Raw genomic sequence first — 27048 nt, forward strand, 5'->3', positions numbered from 1 at the left:
AAAAGCAGGGCAGTGGGCTCTCTCCATTTAACATTGCACGTTTCACTGGATGAGTGGGGCTGAGCGGTCATTGGTCACCGTACGTTTCAGCTTAACATGAGCAAAAGGATTGATCCTGCAAGGGGAAAGGAGAGAGGAAGAGTGAGATGGGTAGGCCCAGGTTTCAGAGAGCTTTCTGAAGCTGAAAAGATAATACTGCTGTCCTTAAGGTCAACCTTCCCCAACCTAATGTCTTCCAGATGGATTAAATTCCACCCCCACCCCCCATCATTTCTAATCAGCAGGTGTTGGAAGCTGACAATGTGTCTTGGAAAGGCTGCTGCAGACACAGATTAATGCAACAAAATCATTAACAAAAGGCCAGAGGATGGGGCAGAATAGCCTCTTTCATATCAGACGAAGGGATTTCTGTAAAGCTTCCCACATTTTATTTGTTTGTTTATTTGGCTTTCTCTTCAATTCACCAGCGTTAGAAATTGTTGCATAGCATAGATTTTTTTTAAAAAAATAAATGTTTTAAACGTAAAGCACTAAACAGCTTGATGGTCAAAAGACCAGTAAAACTGGCCTAGATCAGTGGTTCTCAACCTGTGGCCCACAGACCCCTGGGGGGCTGCAATGTTGTCACAGGGGGTCCATGGAAGCTTGAAGAAATGTTATGATTTAAATCTTGAGTTAAATCTTGGGGGTCCCTGGCCACAAAAGGTATTTAAAGGGGGTCCGTGTGAAGAAAAATTTGAGAACCACTGGCCCAGAGGAATCATAAGGCCTCTGGTTAATGTCTAAAGTTCCAGAGGCGGGGAATAATGGCCCCCTTATGACTTATAGACTTCAACTCCCAGAATTCCTGATCCAGCATGGCTGGATCAGGAATTCTGGGAGTTGAAGTCCACAAGTCATTTTTTTTCCTGAAAAATCCTTTGCTTTATAGACTAACCACTGCATGGTACCACAGCGGTTAGAATGCAGTATTGCAGGCTAATTCTTCTGACTGCCAACTGCTAGTAGTTCAATCCTGACCAGCTCAAGGTTGACTCAGCCTTCCATCCTTCTGCAGTCGTAAAGTGAGGACCCAGATTGTTGGGGGGGGGAATATACTCTGTAAATATACCGCTTAGAGTGCTGCAAAGCACTGTGAAGCAGTATATAAGTGCTATTTCTACTTGTTTATTTGTTCTGTTTGTTTAACAACTGTTCAAAGTTACAAAAGCATTGAAGCAAGTACTTGCACTTATGACCACTGCTGTATCTCTACAATCACATGGTCTAAATTTGGGCTCTTGGCAACCGGCATGCATTTACGATGGAACAGCATTCTAGGATTGTGTGACTGCCGTTTATGAACTTCCTGGCCAGCTCCCACAAGCAAAATCAATGGGGGAAGCCACACTTGCTTAATGGCTGCCTGAATGGCCGTCACGTGAATGATTGCCTGATTCATGTAATCATTGTAGTGATTTGCTTAACAACCGTGGCAAAAGAGGTTGTAAAACTGGGAGCAATTCAACAACTGCCTTGCTTAACATTAGAAATTCAGGTCCCACTTGTGGTCATATGACAAGGACTACCTCTATTACAAAAAACTGGATTATGTATTCTGGGTACTTTGGCACAAGCATAATTTTGTCTCATTATAAAGCCTCTCAATGCTTTTATTAGTTAACTGATTACAATAAAAACTACTAAAACCCAACCTACAGATACAGTATAAAACCAGCATGTTCAGGACAAAAGGTTTTAAGCTGGCCTTAGATCTGTAGTGCTGGCGTATTAGTTTCACATTCTATTTTTTGCCTAGGAAATACATTTTTGCACTTCGGTGGTGAGTCATAAAACCAGAATTACAGAACTAGGACCCAATCACATAAGGTGAATTCTGTGTTCTAAAGCACAGATCCACAAGATAATGCCAGAACAGGGCACACAAGAGATTCCACAAGTATGAAAATGAGTGATAACAGGAGGTTTCTTACCTTGAAGGAGAGGCAGATGGACTTCCAAACTCATTTGCCAACTGGAAAAGAAAAGATAAATGCATTCATTTTCAACAGGGATCCTCTCTGTTCATGCACAAAATCTAGGTCCTTGCACAATGGACACTACCTACAGATGGCAATGGACAAATACAGATCCTTCCTTTCTTCCCTCCCTCCCTCCTTCCTTTTCTCATATTTTTCTCTTTCTTCCTTTTTCCCTTCCCTTCCTTCCACTCTCATCTTCCTTCCCTTCCCTTCCCTTCCCTTCCCTTCCCTTCCCTTCCCTTCCCTTCCCTTTTCTTCCTTCCTTCCTTCCTTCCTTCCTTCCTTCCTTCCTTCCTTCCTTCCTTCCTTCCTTCCTTCCTTCCCCCATGAAACTCACTTGTGACAGGTCAGGATTTAGCATGCTGTAAGGTCGTTGTCGAGACATACTGATACGGGCTGAAGGGCCAAACCGTAAATCATCTTCCCCATCAGGTTCAGCAGTTGGAGATACAGCTCGATCCAAATTTCCTGTGCTGCTACTGTTCAACTTGCTAAAAAGGAAGCCACTAATGAGAGATAAAGGACAGGTGAGGATTTCTGGTAAGGCTTTCTCCCCCAATGCCTGCCTGTTTGAGACAACACACTGCTTCCTGAAGGAGTCTAAAGACTAGCTCCAAGCCTTCCAGATATATTACATTAATCCAACTTTTTTTGTCAGGGGAACCTGAATGTCAAGGCATGTACCTCCTTTAATTTAAGAGGGGGGGGGCTGCTGCCACAAAGGAAAGGGGGGTCAGCCTATTCTCCAAAGTACCCAAAGGCAGGATAAGAAGCAACAGGTGGAAACTAATCAAGGAGAGAAACAACCTGGAACTAAGGAGAAATTTCCTGGCAGAACAATTAACCAGTGGAACAACCTGCCTCCAGAAGCTGTGAATGCTCCAACACTGGAAGTTTTTAAGAAGAGACTGGACAGCCACTTGTCTGAAATGGTGTAGGGTTTCCTGCCTGAGCAGGGGGTTGGACTAGAAGACCTCCAAGGTCTCTTCCAACTCTGTTATTCTGTTAACATGGAAAGAAAAAGGTCAATCATGTGACTGACCTGATTTTATTACCTTTTCTGTGGCAGTTGCTAAGCGAATTACTGTGGTTGTCAAGCAAATCCGTGGTCAATAAGCGAACCCATGGTTCACCATCTGTGAGGCTTTGTCAAAAACAGGAAGCAAAAAGCAGTGATGTGACTGTGAGACACTGCAAATGGCTGTACCCAGTGTGGTCACAAGATAAGTAACCTCAGGAAGGTCTGTTGGAACTTTGACCAATTGATAAGTAATGAGTCATAAGTCGAGGACAACAATCAGTTTTCCTTCCAAATTGCAAGACTGAGTTGAGGTGCCAGGACTTACCTGCTAAGTAGTTTGTTAGCTCCTTCAGCTGAGGGAAAGGGTCGGGTGTAGGAAAATGGAAACCAACCTTTCCTGAAAATGTGAGAAACAGATATTTAAGACAGAAAGAATAGCACAAAACCTCTTTTTTGTGTTCTCCCCTCATCTGAAGGAGGGGAAACGTCAAATTGGACCCAGTGTTAAGGGGTTTTTTTTGTTTTTTTTTTAAAAAGATGGAATAAAGTAATGAAAGGTGGAAAGCTAGAATTTAGGCGGTCTTTGTAAACCCAGAACTCTTACTCCCACTCTGCCTGAATTTTTACAGAGGAGAATCAAGTATAGTGGTTTGAATCTTGGACTAAGAGCAAAGAGAACTAGAGTCAAATTCCTGCTCCATCACAGATTTCACAAAGAACTTTGAGATAAGTTGCTATTTTTCAGCCCAGAGGAAGTGATAAATAAATGGGTTTGGGATGATTGGATGTATGGATAGGTTAATATCAAGTCACAATCCTGATTTAGACACTACAATAGGCTGGTTGCCACAGCTTCCTCAGCCAAAACCAAAGCACATTCTGGCTTAAGAACAATGTGCGAACTCAGTCAAGTTTGCAATCACTTACATCCACTTGACCCACCAGAGCAGGGAGAGAGGGGATGTTGTGGGTCCCCTCCTCTAAGCAAGTACATCAGGCTGGATCCAGAAGAAGGGCTTTCTCTGTGGTGGCCCCCTCCCTTTGGAAACTCATCTCCATGGAAATGAGACTGGCCCCCACTTTGACACTCTTTCACAAGACCCTGAAGACCTGGTTTTGCCAGTGGGCCTGGAGAACCCAGAGTGGGATGGAGCCCATCCAGTGGCTTGTTTGATTGCTTGTTGTCACCGGGGGGGGATGTTGTTTTTACTCTTTTTAGATTGGATTTTCATTTTTTGTAAGCCACTTAGAGTCACTGAAAGAGAATGGGTGGCCATATAAATTCTCTAAATAAGTAAATAACAATCACTTTGCCCTATTCATTTGTTTTAGCCAGGATTGCCCACTTTGATTGGTGCTCTTTCTTATCCCTGGCAGGTATCTGGAATCTCTTAGCTGGAGAGCTATGCCTCTTCTCTAACCTTATGGGGACCCTCTCCTTTAATAGGGAATCCTTTTATCTAAATGTCATGACCCACGTATTTGAGTTGCCCACTGCATCCCTGTAAGTAGAGACACACTGCCTGGAGGGATCCATCCTACGAATGGGAAAGAGAATACAAATAGTCCTCAAATTACAATCGTAGTGGCGCCTGACCATTACGGTCATAAGTCATAACAGTTGCAAAAAACAATTGTATGACTTTTTGGCAGTGGTTGTTAAGCAAATCGCCACGGTCGTTAAGTGAATTACAGAGGTTGCTAGATGATCATTATACCAATCGCTTGCTATGGGCGTGGTTTTGCCAAAAACTGGAAGTAACTAGCAGATTTCAGCAAAATTATCGTAAAATGCGATTAAGTGACCGTGGGACAGTGTGAATGGTCATAAATGAAGCTGTGCTGTTGAACACTCAAGACTGACCCTTGGAATTTCAGATCTGGGTCGTAAGTCCCCCCCCCACTGTTTTTTGAGTCTGTCATAATTTCAGTCAGTTGCTAAGTGACTGGTTGTAAATTGAGGACTACCTGTAGTAATCTAGCTTTTCTAGGGCCAAGGGAACAGAGAAGTTTTCACTCACATTCTGGTTGCCTCGTTTTCCCCATAATGCCAGCCGTCCTTCGCCTCAGTCACCAATAAAAGGATGATGTCTCCTTCTTGGAAGTTGAGAAGGGTGCTGTTCTCTCCGGCCGAATGTGAGAACATTGCCTGGACTCTCGGACGTTCGGAACGTGGAGGCAGGATTGAAAGAGGATTAATGCGGGGCAGGGTCTTGTTCTCTACTGCGAGAAAGGGTGGGGAGAATAGGTGGAAATTAATGGCATTCCTGAGAGGTTGGGTATGTTTCTCCCCTGCTGTTTTCTGCTTAAGCAAAGTAAACTTTCAAGCAATGTTTCTCAACCTTCACAACTTGAAGATGAGTGGACTTCAACTCCCAGAATTCCCCAGCCAGCAATGCTGGCTGGGGAATTCTGGGAGTTGAAGTTCACTCATGTTCAAGTTGCCAAGATTGAGAAATACTGCCCTTGAGCAATGTTTCCAGTCAGGTTTTACAAGTGCCCAGGGATTACGGGACTAAACTAAAGTGCCCAGCCAGAATGCTGGAATTACAATCTCAGAGGAAAGGAAAATAGGAAAATACTAGATTGCTGCAGATTGCTATAAAATACATGATTCTAGAGAGATCACATATGGGTTTTATAGACCTCTTAAACTAGCCTGCTTATAGAATTTGCTTCATCACGCCCCGGGCCTGTATTTGGTAATATTTCTCTTTCTGCTTCCAGATCAAAATTTGGCTGGGTAGAATCAACTTGAAACTGGTTTTTGGAAGAATATATTGGGGGTTAATTAACCGTTAATGATTGCATCTTACTTTTGTCTCATTTTATTAGGGCAGGGGTCTCCAAACTTGGCAACTTTAAGACTTGTAGATTTCAACTTCCAGAATTCCCTAGCCAGCATGGCTGACTGAGGGATTCTGGAAACTGAAATCTACAAGTCTTATAGTTGCCAAGTCTGGAGACCCCTGGATTAGGTAAGAGACACCAGGCTGCATCTCCAAGTAAGAGTAACTCCGTATGGGTCTTTGTCTTTCCCTCACAGAAAATGCTGGACTTCTCTTTATATTTTTGCATCTTTTCAACCAGTATCCCCAGTTCCAAAAATGGCACAAGAATGAAAAATAGGTTTTATTCTTCGTCTTACAAAGAATAGCATGTGCATTCTTCCAACACCCCAGATCAGAATTTAATGAGAACGGGATGGATCAAATGTCAAAATCCTGGAACTACAGGTTGTCGTCGACTTAGAACATTCGTTTAGTGGCTGTTCAAAGTTACAATGGCACTGAAAAAATGACTTATGACCGTTTTTCACATTTATGACCATTGCAACATCTCCGTGGTCATGTGATCAAAGTTTGGATGCTTGGCAACTGATTCATACTTACAACAGTTGCCATATCCTGGTGTCATGTGATCCCCTTTTGCAAACTTCTGACAAGCAAAGTCAATGGGGAAGCCAGAGTGACTTAACAACCGTGCTATTGACTCAACAACTGCAATGATTCATTTAATAACTGTGGCAGGAAAGGTCATAAAATGGGGCAAAACTCACAACAACCATCTCACTTAGCAACATAAATTTTGGGCTCAATTGTGGTTGTAAATCGAGGACTACCTGCACTGTTAAAGGATACATTGGCTGAAAGAAGATGGACTCAGAACGGGATGCAAATTAGAATCAATGCGGAATACCCACCTACAGTTGCCAGGCGAGTTTCCATTGACATCTTGCGTGGCATTGGCAGAGTGCAAGAGTAGCTGTCAGCAATCTTGATTTGTGAAGTGGGCTGGATGGGGGTCAGACCTGAGGTGATGGTGGTGAGGGACTCACTGACTGGCAGGTGATTGAAGTCACGGGATCCCCGTCCACGGTGCAAATCACCATTTAGCAGCAATGTTCCTTCCTGGATTGAAGTCCGCTATGGGAAATAAGTTAGGAATGAATAAACGCAGGGCACTGATGAGATCTCATACAGGTTTTCGGAAGCATCCCTTCTTCGTTTTTCCCCTGTAGAAGAAATGCGTCTTCCATGACCTAAAGGCCAGGAAGTCCCTCTTCATTCCTGCTCCAGGCCATATCAGAAGCTGCCATTTGGAGACCTCAATGGTTTTTAGAAACTCGAACCCAAACACTAAAGCAGTGGTTCTCAACCTTTTTAATGCCGTGACCCCAACCGGTCATAAGTCGAGGACTAAACCAGTTGTAAGTCGAGGACTAAACCAGTCGTAAGTCGAGGACTACCCAACCGGTCGTAAGTCAAGGACTTTCCCTGCCCGGGAGCGCCGCACATGCGTGGTTCCGCCCCCTGCGCCGGCTGAGGCATAGCTGGCAAGCGGCAGAGACGGAGCAGGCCGATCACCAGCTGACCCAGCCCAAGGGAGGTAAGGCACCCACCGGAAAAGGGGAAAAAAATGGCGGACAAAAAAAATGGCGGACAAAAAAATGGTGACCCCCGTGAAATGGTCGATCGACCCCAAATGGGGTCCTGACCCACAGGTTGAGAACCACTGCACTAAAGGCAAACGGAAAAGCTAACATCCTGTTTATCAGCCCTGACCCACAAAGACTCACGCGATTTTGTCCCAATTCAAAAGGCTCTTCCAGGGTCTTGGAGACAAGGAGGGGATCCATGGCTGGAACAGAAATGCCAGCTGTGGTGTTGTTGGCTGTGAGCTTGACCAAAGCCAATGCCCGCTCAGGTAAACGGGTAGGTTGGGTGCACGATGTTTGCCAGGCAGGCAGTCTGGCTGCCAACAGCTCCTGCACCTGTTACAAATGAGATGATGGTGGTCTGATCATCTTTTCAGCTAGCCAAGTTATACCCTTTTATATATAAAAATTTTATTAATTTTCTAGTTTTGCAATCATAAGTAATTAATAAACAACATGTTGTCCTGGGTCCATTAGTAATTCAGTGGTACATATTAACTTTTTCAATCTAGGCCCAATATTACGCCATCCAATGCTTCCTCTCTTCTTTCGGTAGTACACATTTTCCCAGATTAGGCAAATACAATTCTTATTGTTGTTAATACATATACAATTGAATATCAACATCTTTGTTACATTTTCCTAATAATATCAATAATGTCGGTTTAAAATATCTTTTCTAACCAAAATATATCTTAATTGCATTTGTTCAATTAATATCCTGTTTTTCCTGCTTTTTTTAAAAAAAAATTAATTTTCCATCAGTGTTCAAAATGTCTCTTTCGCTTATAATTTCTCATAATATTATATTTGGGTAACTAAAAGCTTCCCTTATACAAACCCTCTTAGCATTTTCATATTTCCCTTCTCATACCAAAATATAATATTCTAGTTATAAATCCTATCTTTCTAGTTATAATACTTCTATTTTTAACAATTATCTATTCTCAGCCAAGTTCAAACATCTGATTAATAGTATAATGCCCAAATAATGGGTCAAAACCTCTATTTTCTTCAGTCTTACTCTAGCTTTCTTCCTTTGCCAACTAACTTTCCAAGTTAATGCTTTTGAATCATCAAGTAATTCTTCCTCTATTTTTGTGTATATTGTATGGAACAAGAAAGACAATTTGATTAAAGTATTTTTGGAAGGATGCTCAGCCCATTGATATTCATTAAACAGCCTCCCTCCTTCTCCAATTTCCCACAATTCTCCTAACAGCTCTATCTTCCATTCAATCAGCTCTTCTTTCTTATCCTCAAGTGTATTCTGAGATCTTGACAGCTAAGATATCTTTTCCATTTCCGATATTATCGCTATGTCTTCTAATTCTTCGTTTGTCTGAGTCTGTCTGTTAGTTCCTTTCTTTAGGTCCTCCATCTTTGGATCTGCTTCCTCTGATTTTCCTTCTATTTTCTGGGTTGCTAGTTCCTTCTTTGTAGTCATTTTCCGAGTTTGTAGATTTAGATTAAAGAATTGTTCTTTTATCTCCTTTGTATTATTTTTAATTTAATCATGAACTAAATCAATTGTCTCTTGTATTGATTTTAACATAGAAAGAATTTCTTTCTGAAATTCATCAGCATTTTCTTGTTGGTATATCAAGCTGGGGACTTTGGGGACAGGTATTAGGGATGTTTTTTTACCATTTGAAGCTAAGTATGGAACATCCATTCTTTGCTTTGGGCAGTTTTTTGCCAGGAAAAAGTCTTAAAGTTATGAAGATAGGATAGGGTCTCACCCAGTTCCATCCACGTTGCTCAAAAGTTGCTGGTTACTGCTTATTTTCTTCGGTTGTCAGCAGCTTCTTTCTGGCCACACGAATGTAGCTAGTCTTTCCCCTGCCAATTTGGAGGGCTTTCATGGATCAAACAGAAGGGCTGCTGCCCTCCCACGATCAATGAGGGTCCCATCCTTCTCCATCACCTCTTCGGGGCGACTTTCAACCCTTTATAGGGTCCCCAGCAGGGCGAAATCGAACATAAAAGACGGAGCCCCATCTTCCTGTGCCCGTTATGCTGCGACGTCAAACTGGAAGTCAAGTTATATTCTTTCTGAGGGGTTTCTGTTGCTCTCTAAGCTTGGTTGTTTTCTTGCAGACAACAACCAGACAACAATCAAGAAGTGAACAATAACCCAATCAAAGAACTGCCAAATAAGCCAACAGTAAACAACCCAACCAAAAACCCACCAAGACCACTTCCACTAACACCTACAAAGTAAGCCACTGATATATAAAAAGAGAACAAACCCCACTCCCTACTACCACTGATGTTACCTAGTTTGGGTAATGAAATGTCTGCAAGAAAACATCCAAGCTCAGAGAGCATCAAGGAACCCCCTTCCATTTCAACCCTGAGCTACATTCTCCTTTATCTACATCCTTTCTTTCTAAAACTTGCCAACAGCAGAAAATCCATTGAGCTCTGTTAATGAACAATTGCTTCCTAGTTTGAGGAATGAAGATGTTGTCTTGGGTTCTGCTTGCCTTTGATTCCAAGTGTTGACAGGAAGTTTAGCTGCACAGTCATATGGCCTGGAAACTTAGAACAAGGAGTTAATGTATCCCTTCATTTAACATTCAGCTGAAAGATATGCTTGTGTGTGTATCTGAGACAACTATGGGAAGGGAATTTTAATTTATTGGTTAAACAGGTTTTGCTGGGCTACTGAGGAAAACTCTCCACTGAAGCTAGAATAAGTTTTGGGAAGCAATCCTTCATTTGTGCTAATAGACAATCTTCTTCCATGCAACAGGAGCTACAAGAGAGGATTTTTCTTCAGCATTTCAGAAAGCAGGAAAAATTAAACCTGATGCAGTCTCAGTAATTATCACCACCCCTAGCAGAAAGTATCTGTGCTATTCACGTTGAACGAACAGATGTCCTTAACACCACATCTAATTTCTTCTTCTTTACTTTAGAGAAAGTCTATATTTATTTCCCAACGTTCCCTCTAGAACAGGGGTGTCAAACTAAATTTCATTGAGGGCGCATCAGCATTGCGGTTGCCCTCAGGGGGTGTGTGTGGCCAAGATGGGTGCGGCCTACTGGGTGGGCGTGGATGGAGTGGGTTTGGCCTACTGGGTGGGCGTGGCCAGCTCTAAATAGTTCGTGTCAAGGGTGCCTGTGGGGGCCTGGGCAGGAGTGGGACAGATCTGAGGGTCTCTGGCAGAAGGGGGTGGGACCAGGGCAAGTGTCAAAGCATGGTCCACTGGAGGAGCCTCACATGATCCACTGGAGGGCCAAAGCACCGGGGGCCGTTCCCTCACTGTTTCCAGGATGGCTTTGCGGGCCACATGAAACCACTTTGCGGGCCGCATCCGGCCCGCTGGCCTTGTGTTTGACATGTCTGCTCTAGAAGTTCAAGCAGCAAGATGTATTTTTGGTTTTCCCTCTGGGAATCAAGAACACATCTTGGGATTCTCATGTTGCCTTCCTCCTTATTTGATTCTACAAATAATCCTTGACTTATGACCGCAATTGCAACAAAAAATTCTGTTGTTAAACAAGGCAGTTATTAAGTGAGTTATGCCCATTTTAGAACCTATTTTGCCATGGTTGTTAAATGAATCACGCAGTCATTAAGTGAATCCAGCTCCTCCTATTAACTTTGCTTGCCAGAAGCTGGCTAGAAAAGTTGCAAATGGTGATCACATGACCCTGGGATGCTGCAGCCATTATGAATATATGCAGGATGCAATTTTATCACCGTAACCATAGAGAAACTGCAACCGGTCATAAGTAATTTTTTCAGTCCTGCTGTAATTTTGAACAGTCACTAAATGAATGGTTGTAAGTTGAGGACCACTGGTAGTTAAACATGGGGAATTTTGTACTTCCATATTGCAAGAAGCGGTATCCACGGGGATATTATCATAAAAGGCAGGATAGTGGTCACAACTGAAGTTTTTCTGACACCTCTCTTGCAAATATGGAATCACAACACACACAGGAGTCCTTGTTTCCAAGTTTTGCTGGAAGATGTCTAGGGCAGAGGTCCCCAACCTTTTGGGCACCAGTGACCGGTTCCATGGAGAAAAGTTTTTTCCACGGACTGGAGAGTGTGTGTTTTTGTGTGCTGCCTGCATCCCATAGATGGGGCTTTGCTTGTTTGTGGGGACTGGTTGCTGGCATGCCAGGGCCCAGTACCGGTCCATGGAGACTCCTGGTCTAGGGTGAATTTGAGCCCAAAGCATATGTTAGGAGGAGAGAGGGGAGGAGGGAAAAGAGAGGCAGCTCACCTTGCTGTGATAATTGCTGAAGTGCTTGGAAATAGCACACTGGCGGTCCACCAGGAATGAGTACCGGCGCCGTTCCTCCGTCAGGGCTGCTTTGTAGCCTTCCGCCACAAACCAATCCAGCTCGCTCTGCTTGGTGCTCATGATTTCCACATACTAAGGGAGAGAGAGAGGGAGAAGGAGAGAGGGAGAAGGAGGGAGAGAGGGAGGAAGGGAGGGAGGGAGAGATGCAGAGGGAGGGAGAGAGAGAGAGAGGCAGCAGGCTCAATAATGCCTACCTCTCAGAGACAAAACCATACAAACATGCACTGGGCCAATCTTGCCTATCGTGCTGCTCTTCTGATGCACTGGGTTTAAATTTCTAATATCTGCAGCAGAATTAAATGGTTTGGGTGGTATCATCAGTGGTGGGATTCAGCCGGTTCATATCACTTTGTTGCCCAGGTCCAGAATGGACTTCCGGAAGCAGCATCCACACAGAGAACCGGTTGTTCACATATTTGAATCCCACCACTGGGTATCACGCTCTTGTTCTCAAATTGTTCTCAAAAGCTTCTGCATAATTTTAAGAAGCCACCATGAGCTGAGCCTGAATCAAAGGCATCTTTACATTGGTATATCTAAATAATTTGTGTATTTTACTCAGCAGTCTTAATAAGAATTTTTGTTATTATCATTGTCAGGCCCCCTGAAAAATCCAGCAGGTTAAAATGTGCTTTATATAAGTAGAATATACCTATTATTATTGCTGTTATGATATTACTGTTTCATACAATATTCTGAAATCCTATTACAGCCTTTCCCACATCCCAACCCCCTTATCTGCAATATTTTATTGGTCGGTTATTTCAACTCCTGCAATTTGTCCTACAGGCCAAAACCGAAATATTCTATCTTATATTCAGATTTTTACATTTACCAGACATAATTTCTCCCTATTTTTCTGTTCAAGGCTATACTCCCTATTTTTCTGTTCAAGGCTATACTTAGCATATTGCATTGACTTACACATTATTATCACAAGCATATTGTTTAACAAAAAAAAAAGTCCTTACATTCCCCGACATTCAGGGTCAAAGCAGCAGGCTTTCAAGTTTTATTTACAAAAGCACAACTCCTTCCTTGGCAAAGAGATTCTGAAAAGCTCCTCAGAGCCCCAAGCAGGATTTTCTACAACTTTTAGATGCAGTATTCCGTATTATTGTTGTAGACCAGTTATCACCATTTAGGAAAAGGTACAGTAGTCTGTCATTTTCCAGATGCATTAGATTTTCCCATAATCTATGGCTGCTTCGTGCACAGATGATTGGAAGCTGTGGTCCAAAACCCCAGAAGGGTGCAAGACCCCCTGATTTCTGACACCATCCTTAAATGAGAGGTCCTCTGACTCTCTGAGCTTGTTTTCTTGCAGACGTTTTTTACCCAAACTAGGTAACATCATCAGTGCACTCTGGAGCAGCAGAAGCACCAATGACATCTCTAGTTTGGGTAATGAAAGGTCTGCAAAAAAATAACCGAGCTCAGAGAGCACCAAGGACCTTTCATTTCAACCCTGAGCTACAAATATTCTCCTTTATTGGTACCATCCTTAAAATTAAAAAAAGTAAGGTGACCAACCGTCCTCCTTTAGGGAGGACAGTCCTCCTTTTGTAAGTTCTGTCCTCCCTCGAAATGTGTCCTCCTTCATGTCCTCCTTTTTGATATTTGAAGACTAATCTGCAGGGCTTTTTTTTCTCATAGAACGCTCAGGTGTTCCGGCACCTTTTTTTGATGGGTTTTTTTCAACTTTTGCATGAGCTGTGCTACTCCCGCTATTGGCTTTCGAAAGCCAATAGGAATTGCTGCTGAGCGTGCCAAAACACCCGGCTGGCAAACTTTGCAGATGCAAGTTGTCTGTATTATTGTTGCAATGAATAAAATGTTTCTTTTATTTACGATGTTTTTTTCTTCAATTTATTTGTGTCCTCCTTTTTATTGTAAAAAAGTTGGTCACCTTAAAAAAAGGATTCTCGGAAGATGCACCCTAAAAGGTTTCATGGAGCCTCCGCGTGTCCTGCATGTATCATTGCAATCACAAAAAAAGAGGAAAAAAAAGCTCAGATTTGTATTAAGTGCTAGATTCTCCATTATCAGCACCTTAGGCTGGGAGGCAACGGGCAATCTCAGAAGATATGGGCAATAAAGGGTTATCCTGTGCCCCTTTATTACTGCTCTCCCCTCCAGTTGAAGCAGGCCTTGATCCTGAAGTAATGGTTACTGTGGCAACAAGGTTGACAAAAGGAGCCCAAAGCTTGCTGTGGGGATTCCCAGGATGGGGAGGGGAGGAGGGGGGGAGGGAAGATAAATAGGGGATGCAGGGCCCAGAGTGAGTCAGGCAGCCAGGAGGAAACAGTGTGAATGGAGGATGAATTCTGTCAGCTTGCCAGCCTGGGCACACCCGGCACATACAAGCCCACACTGGTGAGTGGCCTACTTCCTGGTGTGCGGCATTTGCAATACTGTGCAGTAGACCAAATTTCTGGCCTGCTTTTGGCTTGTTGTTGGTTTTTTTTTTTTTTTTTAGGACTGCATCCATCCCCTTTAAGATTTGGAGCGAAACAGTTGAGGAGTTACTGTCTATGAGAAAATGGTGGTGCAAAAAGGAACACTAGACACTTACAGGGCAAATACATATAGAAATAGGGTTCTATAAATCTTTAGCACAAGAACAGGGCCTATAAGTGTTCTGCATAAGAACAGGGCTTGAAAATGTTCCGCACAAGAACAGGGCCTGCAAGTGTTTTGCACAAGAATAGAACTTGTAAATATTCTGCACGAGAACAGAGCTTGTAAATGGTTTGCACGAGAACAGTGCCTGTTCATGGACACTGTATGCAAAACTGTGTGTGCATTTGTGGGCAGGTATGTAAAACAATCTGTGCATCAGGGTCATTTTTTTTCTTTTTCACAGGTAGCCCCTCCGCAGAGCTTATCTCTTTAAGCTCCAAATGGCTACAGAATATTAAACCCTTTCAAGACCTCTCGTTCTTAGTGACCCCAATCGCAGGACCAGACAGCAACCCAGAGAGAAGGCAGCGACCCAGACGCACATGGGAAGGGGAGGGAGCAACAGCTGCCAGGTTTCATTTTTACACTGAAGAAGACAGCAACTTCTAATGCACAGCTGAGAGGAAGAGGCCGCTCTGAAAGATTGCGGAAACCCAATTTTTCAAGCACTTTCCCCCTATACCATTTTTTGCGTCCAGATTGCATCAATTTGCATTTTTAGTGCCATGACAACGCACGCCTCAAACTTTGTCAGAATTTAAAAATGCAGCATATCCTTCTAATTAGGCACAGGATACGACAAACCATACTCTTTGTACATGCCGAATTAATAAGAGTATATTTTGGGGAAAATGTGCTTATGCGCTGTCTGGGTTTTAGCATCTAATAGCATTTATTTAGCATCTGTGGCTATTCAACTCTCTCTGCTGATTTATTTTCAGGGTTAACCCACTTCCTCTTGTAAGTTTAGTTAGTGGTTATCATGTACATCGAAGTTACTCATATAGGTAGTACTGCAATGGCCACTGTAAACCACAGCCTTCTGCACATGCCATTTGTAGAATTGCTTAGCATATCCCAATCTGGTGCTCTCCAGATATGCTGGACTCATCCTATAGTTGTTAAGCAGCATGGCCTTTTTGGCTGATGTTTATGAGTAGTGAAAGCAACACATCTAAATGTGCCACCGCCGGAACACTTTTCGCCCAGAGACCTGACGGAGACTGGAAGCTTTGTCTGCATGCAAATGGGACGCTTGGAAACGGAGCTTCTGTTCCCGATGCATGCTTCTGTTGCATGCAAACGGAGCTTCCAGTCTCCATCATGTTTCTGTCAGATCTCCATCCAGGCGAAAAGTGTTTGAGCACCTAGGAGACGCTTGGAATGGAGCGATATCCTCTTGCAATGTCATTCTCCCTTTCCTTCTCCTTCAAACTTACCTGCACTTCACGATCCCCATATTTCATTGGGTTTTTACTGTTCTGGCACTTCTTGCGCAGTTTCTTCAGCTCAGACTGATACTTTTCGATTGATTCGGCTTTGGCACGATGCTCTGCTTGGTATTTCTTCAGAGTAGCCTGGAAGTTGGGGAAATGGGGTGAACAAGCTTTGAAGTTGTAGAGCACCCCATGGTTTACCCATCAAAGCACAGATGTTTCCAAAATTACTGTTGAGATTTGAATCCTATTTAACCAGAAGCAGATGGCCATACAAATAATCCTGACTGCTTTGTTTAGAAACTGTTCAAAGTTACAAAGGTGGGGGAAAAAAGCTTTGTGGCCAATCCTCACACTTATGATATACAGCATCCTTGGGTGACATGATTGTCATTTGTGACAAGGAGAGTTCATAGAGAATGAGAAAGTAAAATCCTAAATGATATTTTGCCAATTCACTAAGCGAGGACTACCAAGAAAGAAAGTTGTATCTAATATGGTGGGGAATCAAAATCCATGCTAAATCAAGATGCTAGATTTCACAACTTGGTGTCCTCCAGACAGATCAGACTTTTAATTGACAGGGAGATTCTGAGAATTGAAATCCAGTACATGTGTTGGTCATTAGATTTGGAAAACTGGGTTCCCTGGCTGACTTAACTGTCAGGTGCAAAGAATCAGGACCCTTTGTAAGGTTGCAGCATAGGACATTTATTCAAGCCTATCCACAAGAATCTGGTCAACACAAGTTCAACACAAAATTGATGCCAGATAAAGGTCAACGGAATTCAAGAGGGGTTAGACTTGGAAGTGCTTTATGGGAACGCAAGCTGATGACATGCTTAACTCCACCCTCCCACCTGCACCCCAGCTCTGTCTGCTCTTCTCCTGCACTAAGAAACCCCAAATTTAAAGCTGGACTCTCTTTAAGCCAGTGGTGGCGAACCTATGGCACTGGTGCCAGAGGCGGCACTCAGAGCCCTCCCTGTGGGCACACGTGCCGTTGTCCCAGCCTTGCCTCCCCCCATGACCCCCTCCTCTCCAGCACCCCCCCTGAAGGAGAGTTGCCCCTGAGCGTGGCCCACGCGGAGCAGCGCAGCCAAAGACATGGCAGCCAGGCAGCGTAGACAAGACTCTTTCCTCACACCCCATCATGCAGTTGATGCTGCAGGGCACAGGCAGAGGGTGTGGCCGGCATAGCGCTAGTGGGCTGCCTGGGTGATCTGCAAAAGGCCCTGGAGGCGGTGAGTGGTCTTATGGGCAGGCGGGGTGGGGGATGGGTGGGGCGGGGCAGGGAGGTGGAGTGGGGGCGGGGCCAGTTTTTGGGCACTCGGTGTTTAAAAGGTTCGCCATCACTGCTTTAAGCCATGTTTAGTATTGGCTTACCACATTGTGTCTGTTAACATGCTTTATGGCAGCAGGCTATGTGGATTCAGCCATTATGAACTGGGTAAAATATATAATAATAAGAATGAGGTGATAGGCAGCCACAGAGAGACAAATTTGAAATTACAGAGTGGGGAGATGCAGACAAATCTTTTCACTTACCATCAGATACTTGATATCCAGCTCCAGTTTGTGTTCCAGTTGGGATAGCATCTCAGAGTGGAAAAATTTCAGCTAAGGAGAAGGGATGGGAAAGCAGAAAAGGGCAGATGACAATCAGACAAAGGGAGATCTGTATTTCTCCCTCCCTCCCCTCTCTTCTGGGTTCCAGAAATGGCTGTAAGACATTCAGAAGGTACTGGGAAAAATGGGCCTGCAGGTCCAATCTAGGACATAAGAAGAATGTGAAGCCAGAAAAAAAGCAGGCTATTAATCTAATATGGCCAGATCTGGTGCTGGGCTAATATCACACGTGGATACTCACCGTCTCCTCTAACTGTACTTGCATCTGCCTGTGGACTTCAGCCATTTGGAACAAGGTATCACCTGAAGGCCAAGACAACTGAAGGGTTAATGCACCCAAAGAAGTCCCTCCACATTTAAAGATCTTTTTGTACCCTGTCCCAGGGTAATCTCCTTTGGAGTTAATTCCATTCCCCGAAGAAACAGCTTTCAACTGGAACCAGCAAAGCCTTTCATGCTCAACGGCAGGGTTTCTTAGTCACAGCAACTTTAATGCTGGCTGGGGAATTCTGGGAGTTGAAGTCCACACAGCTTAAAGTTGCCAAGGCTGAGAAATCTTGCTCCAGAGAACTTTGGAGAAAGCTGTGTACATATTGCCTTGAGTCAGCAACCCGTGATCTACATACTTTACTTATGGTACAGAGATTAAATTTATGTAACACAGGGATCCCCAACCCTCAGGCCACGGCCCACTACTAAGGCTGTGGGAGAAATGGGCAAGCATGCGCATGTGAAGCTCACTTGCAAGCAGAAGGTGCTTGCGCTCATGTGCAAAACTCCAATTACGTAATGATGCTTGGTGCGTGAACGCCCTCCACTCATGAAAGTGGAGCTTCATGCACAAGCACAAGTGCCCTCCACTCGTGCGAATGGAGCTTCATGCGCGAGTGCAGGCACCTTTTGCTTGCGCATGAAGCTCCATTCAGGTGAGAGGAGGGCATGTGCACACAATGCTTGCACAAATGAAGCTGTGTGCCAGGCCAGGCACACCCCCACATGCCAGGCCAGGCCAGCAAGCTAGAAAGATTGGGGACCACTGATAACCACTGATAACCACTGATACAGATAATCCTCAACTTACGACTATTCGTTTAATAATTGTTCAAAGTTATGATGGTGCTGAAAAAAAGTGACTTATGACCAGTTTTCACACCTATGATCATTGCAGCTTTCCTGTGATCACTTGATTGCAATTGGGGCACTTGGCAACCATCTCGCATTTACATTTGAAGAATCCCAGAGCCACCACGGTTGCTATTTGCGACCTTCCTTGCCAACAGTCAAGGGGGCAAATGGCAGGGAAGGTTGCAAATCGTTATCATGCGTTGCCTCGCTTAATAACTGTGACAAAAAGATCATAAAATCAGATGACAGTCATGTGATATCTCACTTAACAATCATACCATTTAACATCAAATTTTCCAGTCCCAACTGTGGTTGTAAATCGAGGATTAACTGCCTAGGTAGTCTTCTATTTATGACCACAATATAGCCCAAACTTTCTGTTGCTAAGTGAGATATTTGTTAAGTGAGTTTTGCCCCATTTTAGGACCTTTCTTGCCACAATTACTGCAGTTAATAACACAATTGTTAAGTGAATCTGGTTTCCCCATTGACCTTGCTTGTCAGAAGGTCACAAAAGGTGATCACACCACCCCTGGACACTGCAACCGTCATAAATAAGAGTCAGTTGCAAAACATCTGAATTTTGATCACGTGACAATAGGGATGCTACAATGGTCATAAGTATGAAAAATGATCATAACTCACTTTTTTCAGTACAGTTGTAACTTCAAACAACACTAAGTGAACTGTTGTAAGTTGAGGACTATCTGTATATCATGAACATAGTCAGGCGTATCCCCACATATACTTAGGAATAACTTAAGAGACATGCAAAAATCTAATGATTTAGAACAGCCTTTTGCAACTAGTCCCCTCCAAATGTGCTTGATATTTACAAGTCCCATCATCCACAGCTGGAGTACCAGGCCTAATGTTGTACTTGCCATTTATTGATCTAGGTCCACTAGTCTGCCTAGACTTAACTTTATTTATAAAATATTTTAATTAAACCCATGTCATCTGCTTTATAGCAAAATGTTTGCTATAAACATAATCTGCATTCCAACAACTCCTGTGGTCCTTAACAAAATGCTAGAGCATTCATAGAAAATAAAATGCTAAAAATCCCCCCCAAAATAACTTAAAGTAGATTAAGGATAGTTATACAATTAACTCCATCAACAATAACCCTGTCCTTTGACTCTACCATACTTACTGATATTTGGGGATGGGTGGGTTCTGACAATAATTAAACTTGAAAAAAATCCCCATTTTTCTCTCAGCTGCATGTTTGACAACTCTTCCTCACTATAAACCTGTACAGCACAAGCAAAATTTCCCAGCTGATTCTGCTGAACACATAAGTTCTTCATTTCAGTTTACCTTAAATGCATGGAATTACTTCTCTCTGGGGGTGGTTTCCATGATGCCACCAGTATAATTTGGTTGCCAAATTGTAAGGATATCCAGTCACATAGTATACATATGCAAGCCAGAAAGAGGGAAAGTGAACAGGTCACAAGACCAGTCTTCATAAGGTAAACCAGTCTGTCTCAACTTTGGGTAACTTTAAGACATGTGGACTTCAACTCCCAGAATTCCCCAGCCAACAATACTCAGGCTACTATATCTGGGCTGCAAAAATCCAGATAGCAGTTAGATGGCCACATAGACATGCAAATAATGGTCAACGTATGACTACAATTGAGCCTCAAAGTTTCATTGTTAACCAAGGCAGTAGTTAAGTGTGAATTCTGCCTCATTTTACGACCTTTTTTGCCACATTTAACTCAATCACTGCAGTTATTAAGTGAATCATGTGGTCATTAAGCAAATCTGGCATCCCCCATTGACTTTGCTTCCTGGAAGATGGCTGGGAAGGTCACAAATGCTGATCAAATGACCTCGGGAAAGCGCACCTATCATAAATACGTGTCAGTTGCTAAGAGCCCGAATTCTGATCACGTGACCACGAGGATGCTGCAACAGTCCTTAGGTGTGAAAGATGGTCCTAAGTCACCTTTCAGTGACATTGTAACTTCAAATGGTCACTAAATTAATGGTTGTAAGTAGAGGACTACCTGTATTTCTTCCCACTTAGTGCCTGCTTGGAATTTTGTATCCTAGATATGTAGCCTGATTGGCTAACTCTGTCCAAAGCTGTTTTAACCTTTCCTAACCTGATGCCCCCCGCACGCCGCAATACGCTGCCAGTGTATTTCCTTTATCAATACCGGATAAGAATTCTGGGAGCTAAAGTCCCAACACTTCAAAAGACATGGGACTTCAGGTTACGGAAGGTTATTTGTGTTGTACTTTGTGACGTTCTATAGAAAATTCTATAGAAAAATAAAAAGAATTAGTGGTAAAAGGAAACGAGGCTATCAAAGAACACAGTGGCTGGACCAGTGGTGGAATTCAATCGGTTCGCACCGGTTCAGAAGAACCAGTAGCTAAATTTTGCTAAGTTCAGAGAACTGGCTGAATGCTCACCGGAAGTGCATGGATGCCACTTCTGGAAGTCTGTTCTAGGCCTTGGAGGTCTGGAGGAAGCCTCCCAGGTCTAGAATGACCCACCGGAAGTGCGTGGATGCCACTTCCGGAAGTCTGTTCTAGGCCTCGGAGACCCAGGCCTGCATCCAATAAGAGAACCAGTTGTTCAAGTATTTGAATTGTTGTTTTGGAAGAGACAAAACAGATCAATCAAGAAACCTACCCAGCTCTTTGGATCCTTGGCTGTCACTGGCCAACTCACCAAGTTTCACCAAGGCATCAAAGTAGCCTTTGGCAGCAACAGTAACCCCTGTAAAGGTGAACAGAGAGTGGGAGAGAACAGACATCAGATAATGAACTTTGAATACAAAATGTTTCTCCTGCAAAGGGCCAATGCTGATCTGATTCAAAGTCAGGGAGTTGGAATGGGGTATTCCCTTACCTGAGAGGGCTTTTTGATAACTTTTCCCCATGGTAACAAAATTCCTTAAACTTGGGTTGAACTGGTCCAGAATCACCTTGTGAGAATAGGGAAGAAAATAAAACATAAAATATTCTGGCCTGATACAAAATTAAGCACCTTCACAATCTCCCGAGAAAGCCTGAAATGTGTTGTCCCAAAGGTGCTTTTTTAAAAGACAACTGGACTTTTTTTGTTTTTCCTTGAAGACATTTTGCTTCTCACCCAAGAAGCTTCTTTAGTTCTGACCGAATGGTAAAGAACGGAAGCATTTACATTCCTTGCGGTTGTGACTGCAAGGAATATAAATATAAATCCTTCCATTCTCTACCGTTCAGTTAGAACTGAAGAAGCTTCTTGGGTGAGTAGCAAAACATCTTCAAGGAAAAACAAAGAAAGTCCAGTTGCCTTTTGAAAAAGCACATTTGGGACAACCATGACCTGCATGACTGAGAATCTCTATAGACTTGAAATGTGTTTTTTTTTTTTACTTTCCCACTAAAATCTAACAGGAATTTAAAACTACATAAACTTTGGCAAGACTGCCTTTATCAATCTCTGAGCTTGAAGGTGGATGCAGCTTTTTGGAAAAAAAGGTCCAATATATGTACGACAACCATATTTTCTTTGAAACAATAAAGGATAAACCTGAAAAAGTGGCATATCTTAAAGAGGTTCATAATGACAAAAATGTAATTGTTTATGTTTATAAATTTGCTTTACAAATTAAAATTTAAGAGCAAAACCAAGAAAAACTTTATAAGAAGCACATATTGTAGGCTAATATCTAAAATCAAACTATACCTGCATTTATTTTATAAATACAGTTCAATTTCCATATTTTTTACATGAATGTGAAAGACTTTTAACTGCTACTATTTGTATGGTAAAAGTTAAATGACCCAAATAAAGGACAAAGGTGAGTTTTTGAAAAGTAAATCTAAAGCTTTTTTTGGGGGGGAAAAAGAGCTCTCCTTTATAATAATGTAACGGACTTAAGGTCACTGTAAATATACATGAAAGAGAAAAAAATATGAGTTATGTGGGGAGAGATACATTGATCAGAAGTATGGAAAAGATGCAGAAGTGAGGAGAATATGTTTTTGTATGTGTATGTGTGTGTGAACCCATCTCACTTAGCAAACTTCAAAAACAGACACAGATCTGGATAAGAGGCTATAGCAGTTCTCAGTTGGTATATTTGCCCTTTATACTACAGTGAGTTTCCAGGTATATTAAGACACAGCAAAGTGTGTTTCAGCTTTCTAATTGGGTCCTAAGCAGATCTGTATCAGAGCTAATAATATATTGGCTTATGTATTATAGTATTATAATACTATAGTAGAGTATTTGTAAAGGTGAGGATAAGGGTGAGAATCTTCTCAACTCCTCTTTTATTCTACTTCAGAAGTGGACCACATTCTTGAAAGCAAAGCTTATATATTTGGCTTGTGGGGAGGGCAATCAAGGGTTAAAATTGGAGCCTTAGGTCTTATAGCAGTGGTGGCGAACCTATGCCACGGGTGCCAGAGGCGGCACTCAGAACCCTCTCTGTGGGCACGCGCGCCGTCGCCCCAGTCCTAGGCCTTCAGCTGGGTTTTATAAAATCTTTTCACTTTAGGCCTCCGCCGCCGTGTGCAAAAAAAAAAAAAAAAAAAAGTTCAGTCAATTTCAACTTCTCACGGGGAAAAAAAAGAACTTGCAAAGTTGGAATTGATTGATTGAACTTTTTAGTCCCACCCAGTCTGCTGTTACCACTGCAGCCACGCCCAGCCAACGGGCCACGCCCAGCCAATGGGCCACACCCACCCGGCACTCGACGATGCATAAGTGGGTTTTGGGTTGCAGTTTGGGCACTCAGCTCTAAAAGGTTCGCCATCACTGTCTTATAGGAACATACCATCCCTTAAAGCCTCATAAAAGGTGAAAAACACTGGCATTTTAAGAAGGGGAAAGAGTGCCTAACAGTTGCAAAAAGGTGTGCTGGGGTCCATGCATAGCCATAGATTATTCACCTCTCTCTCATTACCACAGATCATGCAAGTGGTGGGTTGATGCTTAGCAGGAGTCAAAAAATGAAGATGGTTCCCACAATTGTCAACCAAACCCTTGCCCTTTTTTATGCATGTTTGGCCCCTTCCCTTCAGACATCCCTAATGCCTAGAGAGAAAAGGGAGCACTACACTGAAGTACATGTGAATAGATGAGGAACAGCAGGAACAAGGATGGATGAAGGGCAGATCACTAGAACAGGCTGAAATGCAGTGGCGGCAATGGGGAGAGGAATGGATAGATGGAGAGAAAAAGGAAGCATGATTGAAAAATGGCAAAGGGAAGAATTTGTTTCATGAATTGTTTGCATATCTGGAAGAAAATTTGGGGGGAACCACATTTGTGGTAGAGTTTGGTCAGGTCTTCTATTGTAGTGCCAGAAAGCAATCTCCCATCTGTAGGGGACCAACACGGAGGGTGAAAAATTCCAGATGTTGACTGTGGTCATGTGATGAACATACCACCCCTTCTTGAGGTCTCAGCCTAGCCTCTTTTTATACCTGTCCCTCTCAAGGACTCAGCTGTTATTTTGACTCTTCCAAACTTTTATCTCCTCTTGAACAGGCCTGCCCACCTATAAACTGGAAATTGCATCAACGGTTGGAGTTACAGGAATCTTTATGAGATAAGAGCACATCTATTCAAATCCCTGAAATGCCACTGGAATGCTCTTCAGGGAGAACATTTCCTGCATGCAAAAATCCAGTCCTGCAGAGACCTTGTAGGTTCTTCTAGAGATGCCGATCTCTCCTTGCAGAGATACTTTTCTTAAAATTAATGCAGAGAAATGACATCCCCTCAGAAATAATACAAAAGTCAGTCAGTTCATTCCTGCCACATGTGGCTGCATGTATAATCTGGCCTGTGTCATCACCTGTGGGGCATGTTCTTGCCTGGCACTAAAAAGAGGCATCAAGGTCAAAGATAAGTCTGTGCTGGCTTCCATTCAAGGCATCTCCCTCTCCTTGTCAAAGTCAACAGCCAAACCATAAACAGTAATTATTACGAATGAAGGCAAATATACCTGTCCCAGCATAATATTGCAGGATGTAATCTGGGTTGGTTACCAGGACTAGAGGTTTAGTCTTCTGAGTTTTTGAACTTGTGCTGGAGCCCATCCGCGGGGAACTTCTATCGGAATGTGCACAAGTCTGAAATCTTGGAAAACTAAACCTGTAGTCCCAGTGACCAGCCCAGATTAGATCCTGCAATGATTAATTACTTAATAATAATTATTTATTACTTATTAATAATTGATAATTATTAGTAGTAATTATTATTTTTAGAAGCATGTACAGTAGTCCTCAACTTACGATCAAAATTGAGCCCAAAATTTCTGTTGGTAAAGCAGGATAGTTCTGAGTTTTGCCCCATTTTATGACCTTTCTTGTTAAGTGAATCACTGCAGTTGCTAAGTTGGTAACCCAGGTGGTTTAATGAATCTGGCTTCCTCATTGACTTTGCTTGTCAGAAGGTCGCAAATGGTGATCACATGACCCCAGGACACTGCAACCGTCATAAATATGAGTCAGTTGCCAAGCGTCTGAACTTTGATCATGTGACCATGGGGCTGCTGCGACGGTCATAAGTGTGAAAAGTAGTCACAAGTCACTTTTTTCAGAGCCACTGTAACTTTGAACAGTCACTAAATGAACTGCTGTAAATCGAGGATTATCGGAATCCACAGCTCATTGTGAAACAGGGTTTGAGTGCAGATTTGGTCCAGAAAAATCAGGATGAACATCTATGTCATTCAACCAAGGGGGTCTAATAAAGTCTCCATCTGTTCTATCCTGTTCTGTTTTATAGGTTCGTTGTAGTTCCCATATCCTTCACCTTACTGCAAAGACTGGCATACAATATTCCCATAATGTAAGAAATATTGGTGAGTATCCACCATTATAACCTTGGTATACTGTAGGTCTCACATCAAGTCTTGACTTTAGTGCAGAGACCGGCATAAAATACCTCCATAATTTAAGAAATACTGGTGAGTATCACCATACTCCAGCTTCCCATAGGCATTACTATCCTCACGATCCCAATTCTGCAGACCTTAAAGGAGCTTTTCTCCACCCACCCTCACAAAAGGGATGGCTTCGCCCCATGTCATGCCAAATGTGGCTTTCCTGAGTTATGGCAGCAACAAGCAGAGAGCACAGGAACCCTGGCTGATGCCTGTTTCCTTTACCGATAAGAAAATACCCCCCCCCTCAGTTGCCATCAAGATAATTAGGGAAGGGGAACCAAATGTTTCAAAGGAGGGGGAGCAACAAATGGGGTTAAGTTTTCTTTTTCATCTCCAGCCAAGTGTGTGTGTGGGGGGGGAGGGATTTGGCATGAAATTTCCATCATTTCCATTGGGGAAATGGGAGGGGAGCACCGTTACCAAACTCCTCCATCTTCACCAGAACCTAACTCAGGGGACTTCAGACTTGGCCCTTTTATGACTTGTGGACTTCAACTCCCAGAATTCCTCAGCCAGCGTGGCTGGCTGAGGAATTCTGGGAGTTGAAGTCCACAAGTCATAAAAGGGTCAAGTTTGAAGACCCCTGACCTAACTTGTCAAGTTCCTTGTCTTCTTGTATTGATTTATATTATTAATATTAATATTAATCATCATCATCATCTGCATCATCTGCTTTTTTTCACGTGCGAGTTCAAGGAAACTTTCCTAGAGATTCCGCCAGTAGTTTCAAAGAAGGAACCGAGTCCAAAAAAATCTTTGAAAAAGTTTCCCCACATTTTTCCAGCCACACGCCAAAATTCGCCGCGGTTCGGGCTCAAATCATGAAGCCGAAGCAAAGACAGAAGGCTTCTCAATCGCCATTCGCCGCAACGGGCGTCCTAACCGCTACAAACTATTAAATCTATCCGTTAATAGCGGAATCAAACGGGGTTGTTGTTTTTTTTCCGCCTCCCGTCTCTGGCAAGTTTTCTCTTTGGTTTTAGTAATTAGGCAGCGGATTGTTCACAGGAAGAAAAGGAAAACTTACTAGCTCCTGGTATTAATTTTGCCTTGAAGTCTGGCATTTTCTCTGCATCCCAAAGATGGTACGGGGGGTGGGGGGGGGCGGCGCAGCGGAGCTAGGGGGCTTCCTGGAACATTATGTCCCAATTCCTTACTCCTCTCTTTCCACGCACCTCCTGCTGCTTCTACCCCCACCCACCCCCCGGTTTTTAGGAGGCGAACAAAAGGCTGCTAAGACCGTCCAGAAAAGCCAAAATGTATGATCCAGCGCAGAACCAAGGCGGAAGGGAGGGAAGAGAAACTCGGATAACGAATTGAGTCTGGGGAGCAGGAAGGGTGTACACGGTATGCCGGGAGGCGGGAAGGAGGTAAGGGAAGGGGGGACGGGGCGAGGCAGGGAGAGATCGATCGAGGGACCAGCCAAATTGCGGAGGTGGAATTAAACAGGAGAAGAGAAAGACGGAGGGAGTCACGGAACGAAATCCAGGGACATGGGGAAGAAGAAGAAGAAGAAGAAAAAGAAGAAGGAAAGACGGGAGGGAAACGAAGACCGAAAGAAGTTTTGGAGAAGAACCTGTAGCAAAAGTGTACGAAGTGCGGCTCACCCGATAGACGTTTTCGGTCAGCCGGTTCACCTCCTCCGAGCGGGACATGATGCCTGGACGGTCGGGAAG

At 43.2% G+C, this 27048-nt stretch overlaps 1 protein-coding gene across 1 annotated transcript; it reads right to left on the bottom strand.

The window, feature by feature from the left end:
• Positions 1 to 27048, bottom strand: LOC107282445 (brain-specific angiogenesis inhibitor 1-associated protein 2-like). The gene is made up of 14 exons (XM_029283030.1): positions 26980 to 27048; positions 21334 to 21409; positions 21115 to 21201; positions 17575 to 17636; positions 17253 to 17324; positions 15708 to 15845; positions 11725 to 11877; positions 7622 to 7816; positions 6746 to 6968; positions 5064 to 5265; positions 3368 to 3439; positions 2359 to 2527; positions 1974 to 2014; positions 1 to 115 (listed from the first exon to the last, which is right to left on the bottom strand). The coding sequence occupies exons 1-14, from the start codon at positions 27025 to 27027 to the stop codon at positions 43 to 45; spliced, it is 1611 nt and encodes a 536-aa protein (XP_029138863.1). The 5' UTR covers positions 27028 to 27048; the 3' UTR covers positions 1 to 42.

Source organism: Protobothrops mucrosquamatus, unplaced genomic scaffold (assembly GCF_001527695.2).
Source record: "Protobothrops mucrosquamatus isolate PMUCROS unplaced genomic scaffold, P.Mucros_1.0 scaffold8, whole genome shotgun sequence".
NCBI classification, from domain to species: domain Eukaryota; kingdom Metazoa; phylum Chordata; class Lepidosauria; order Squamata; family Viperidae; genus Protobothrops; species Protobothrops mucrosquamatus.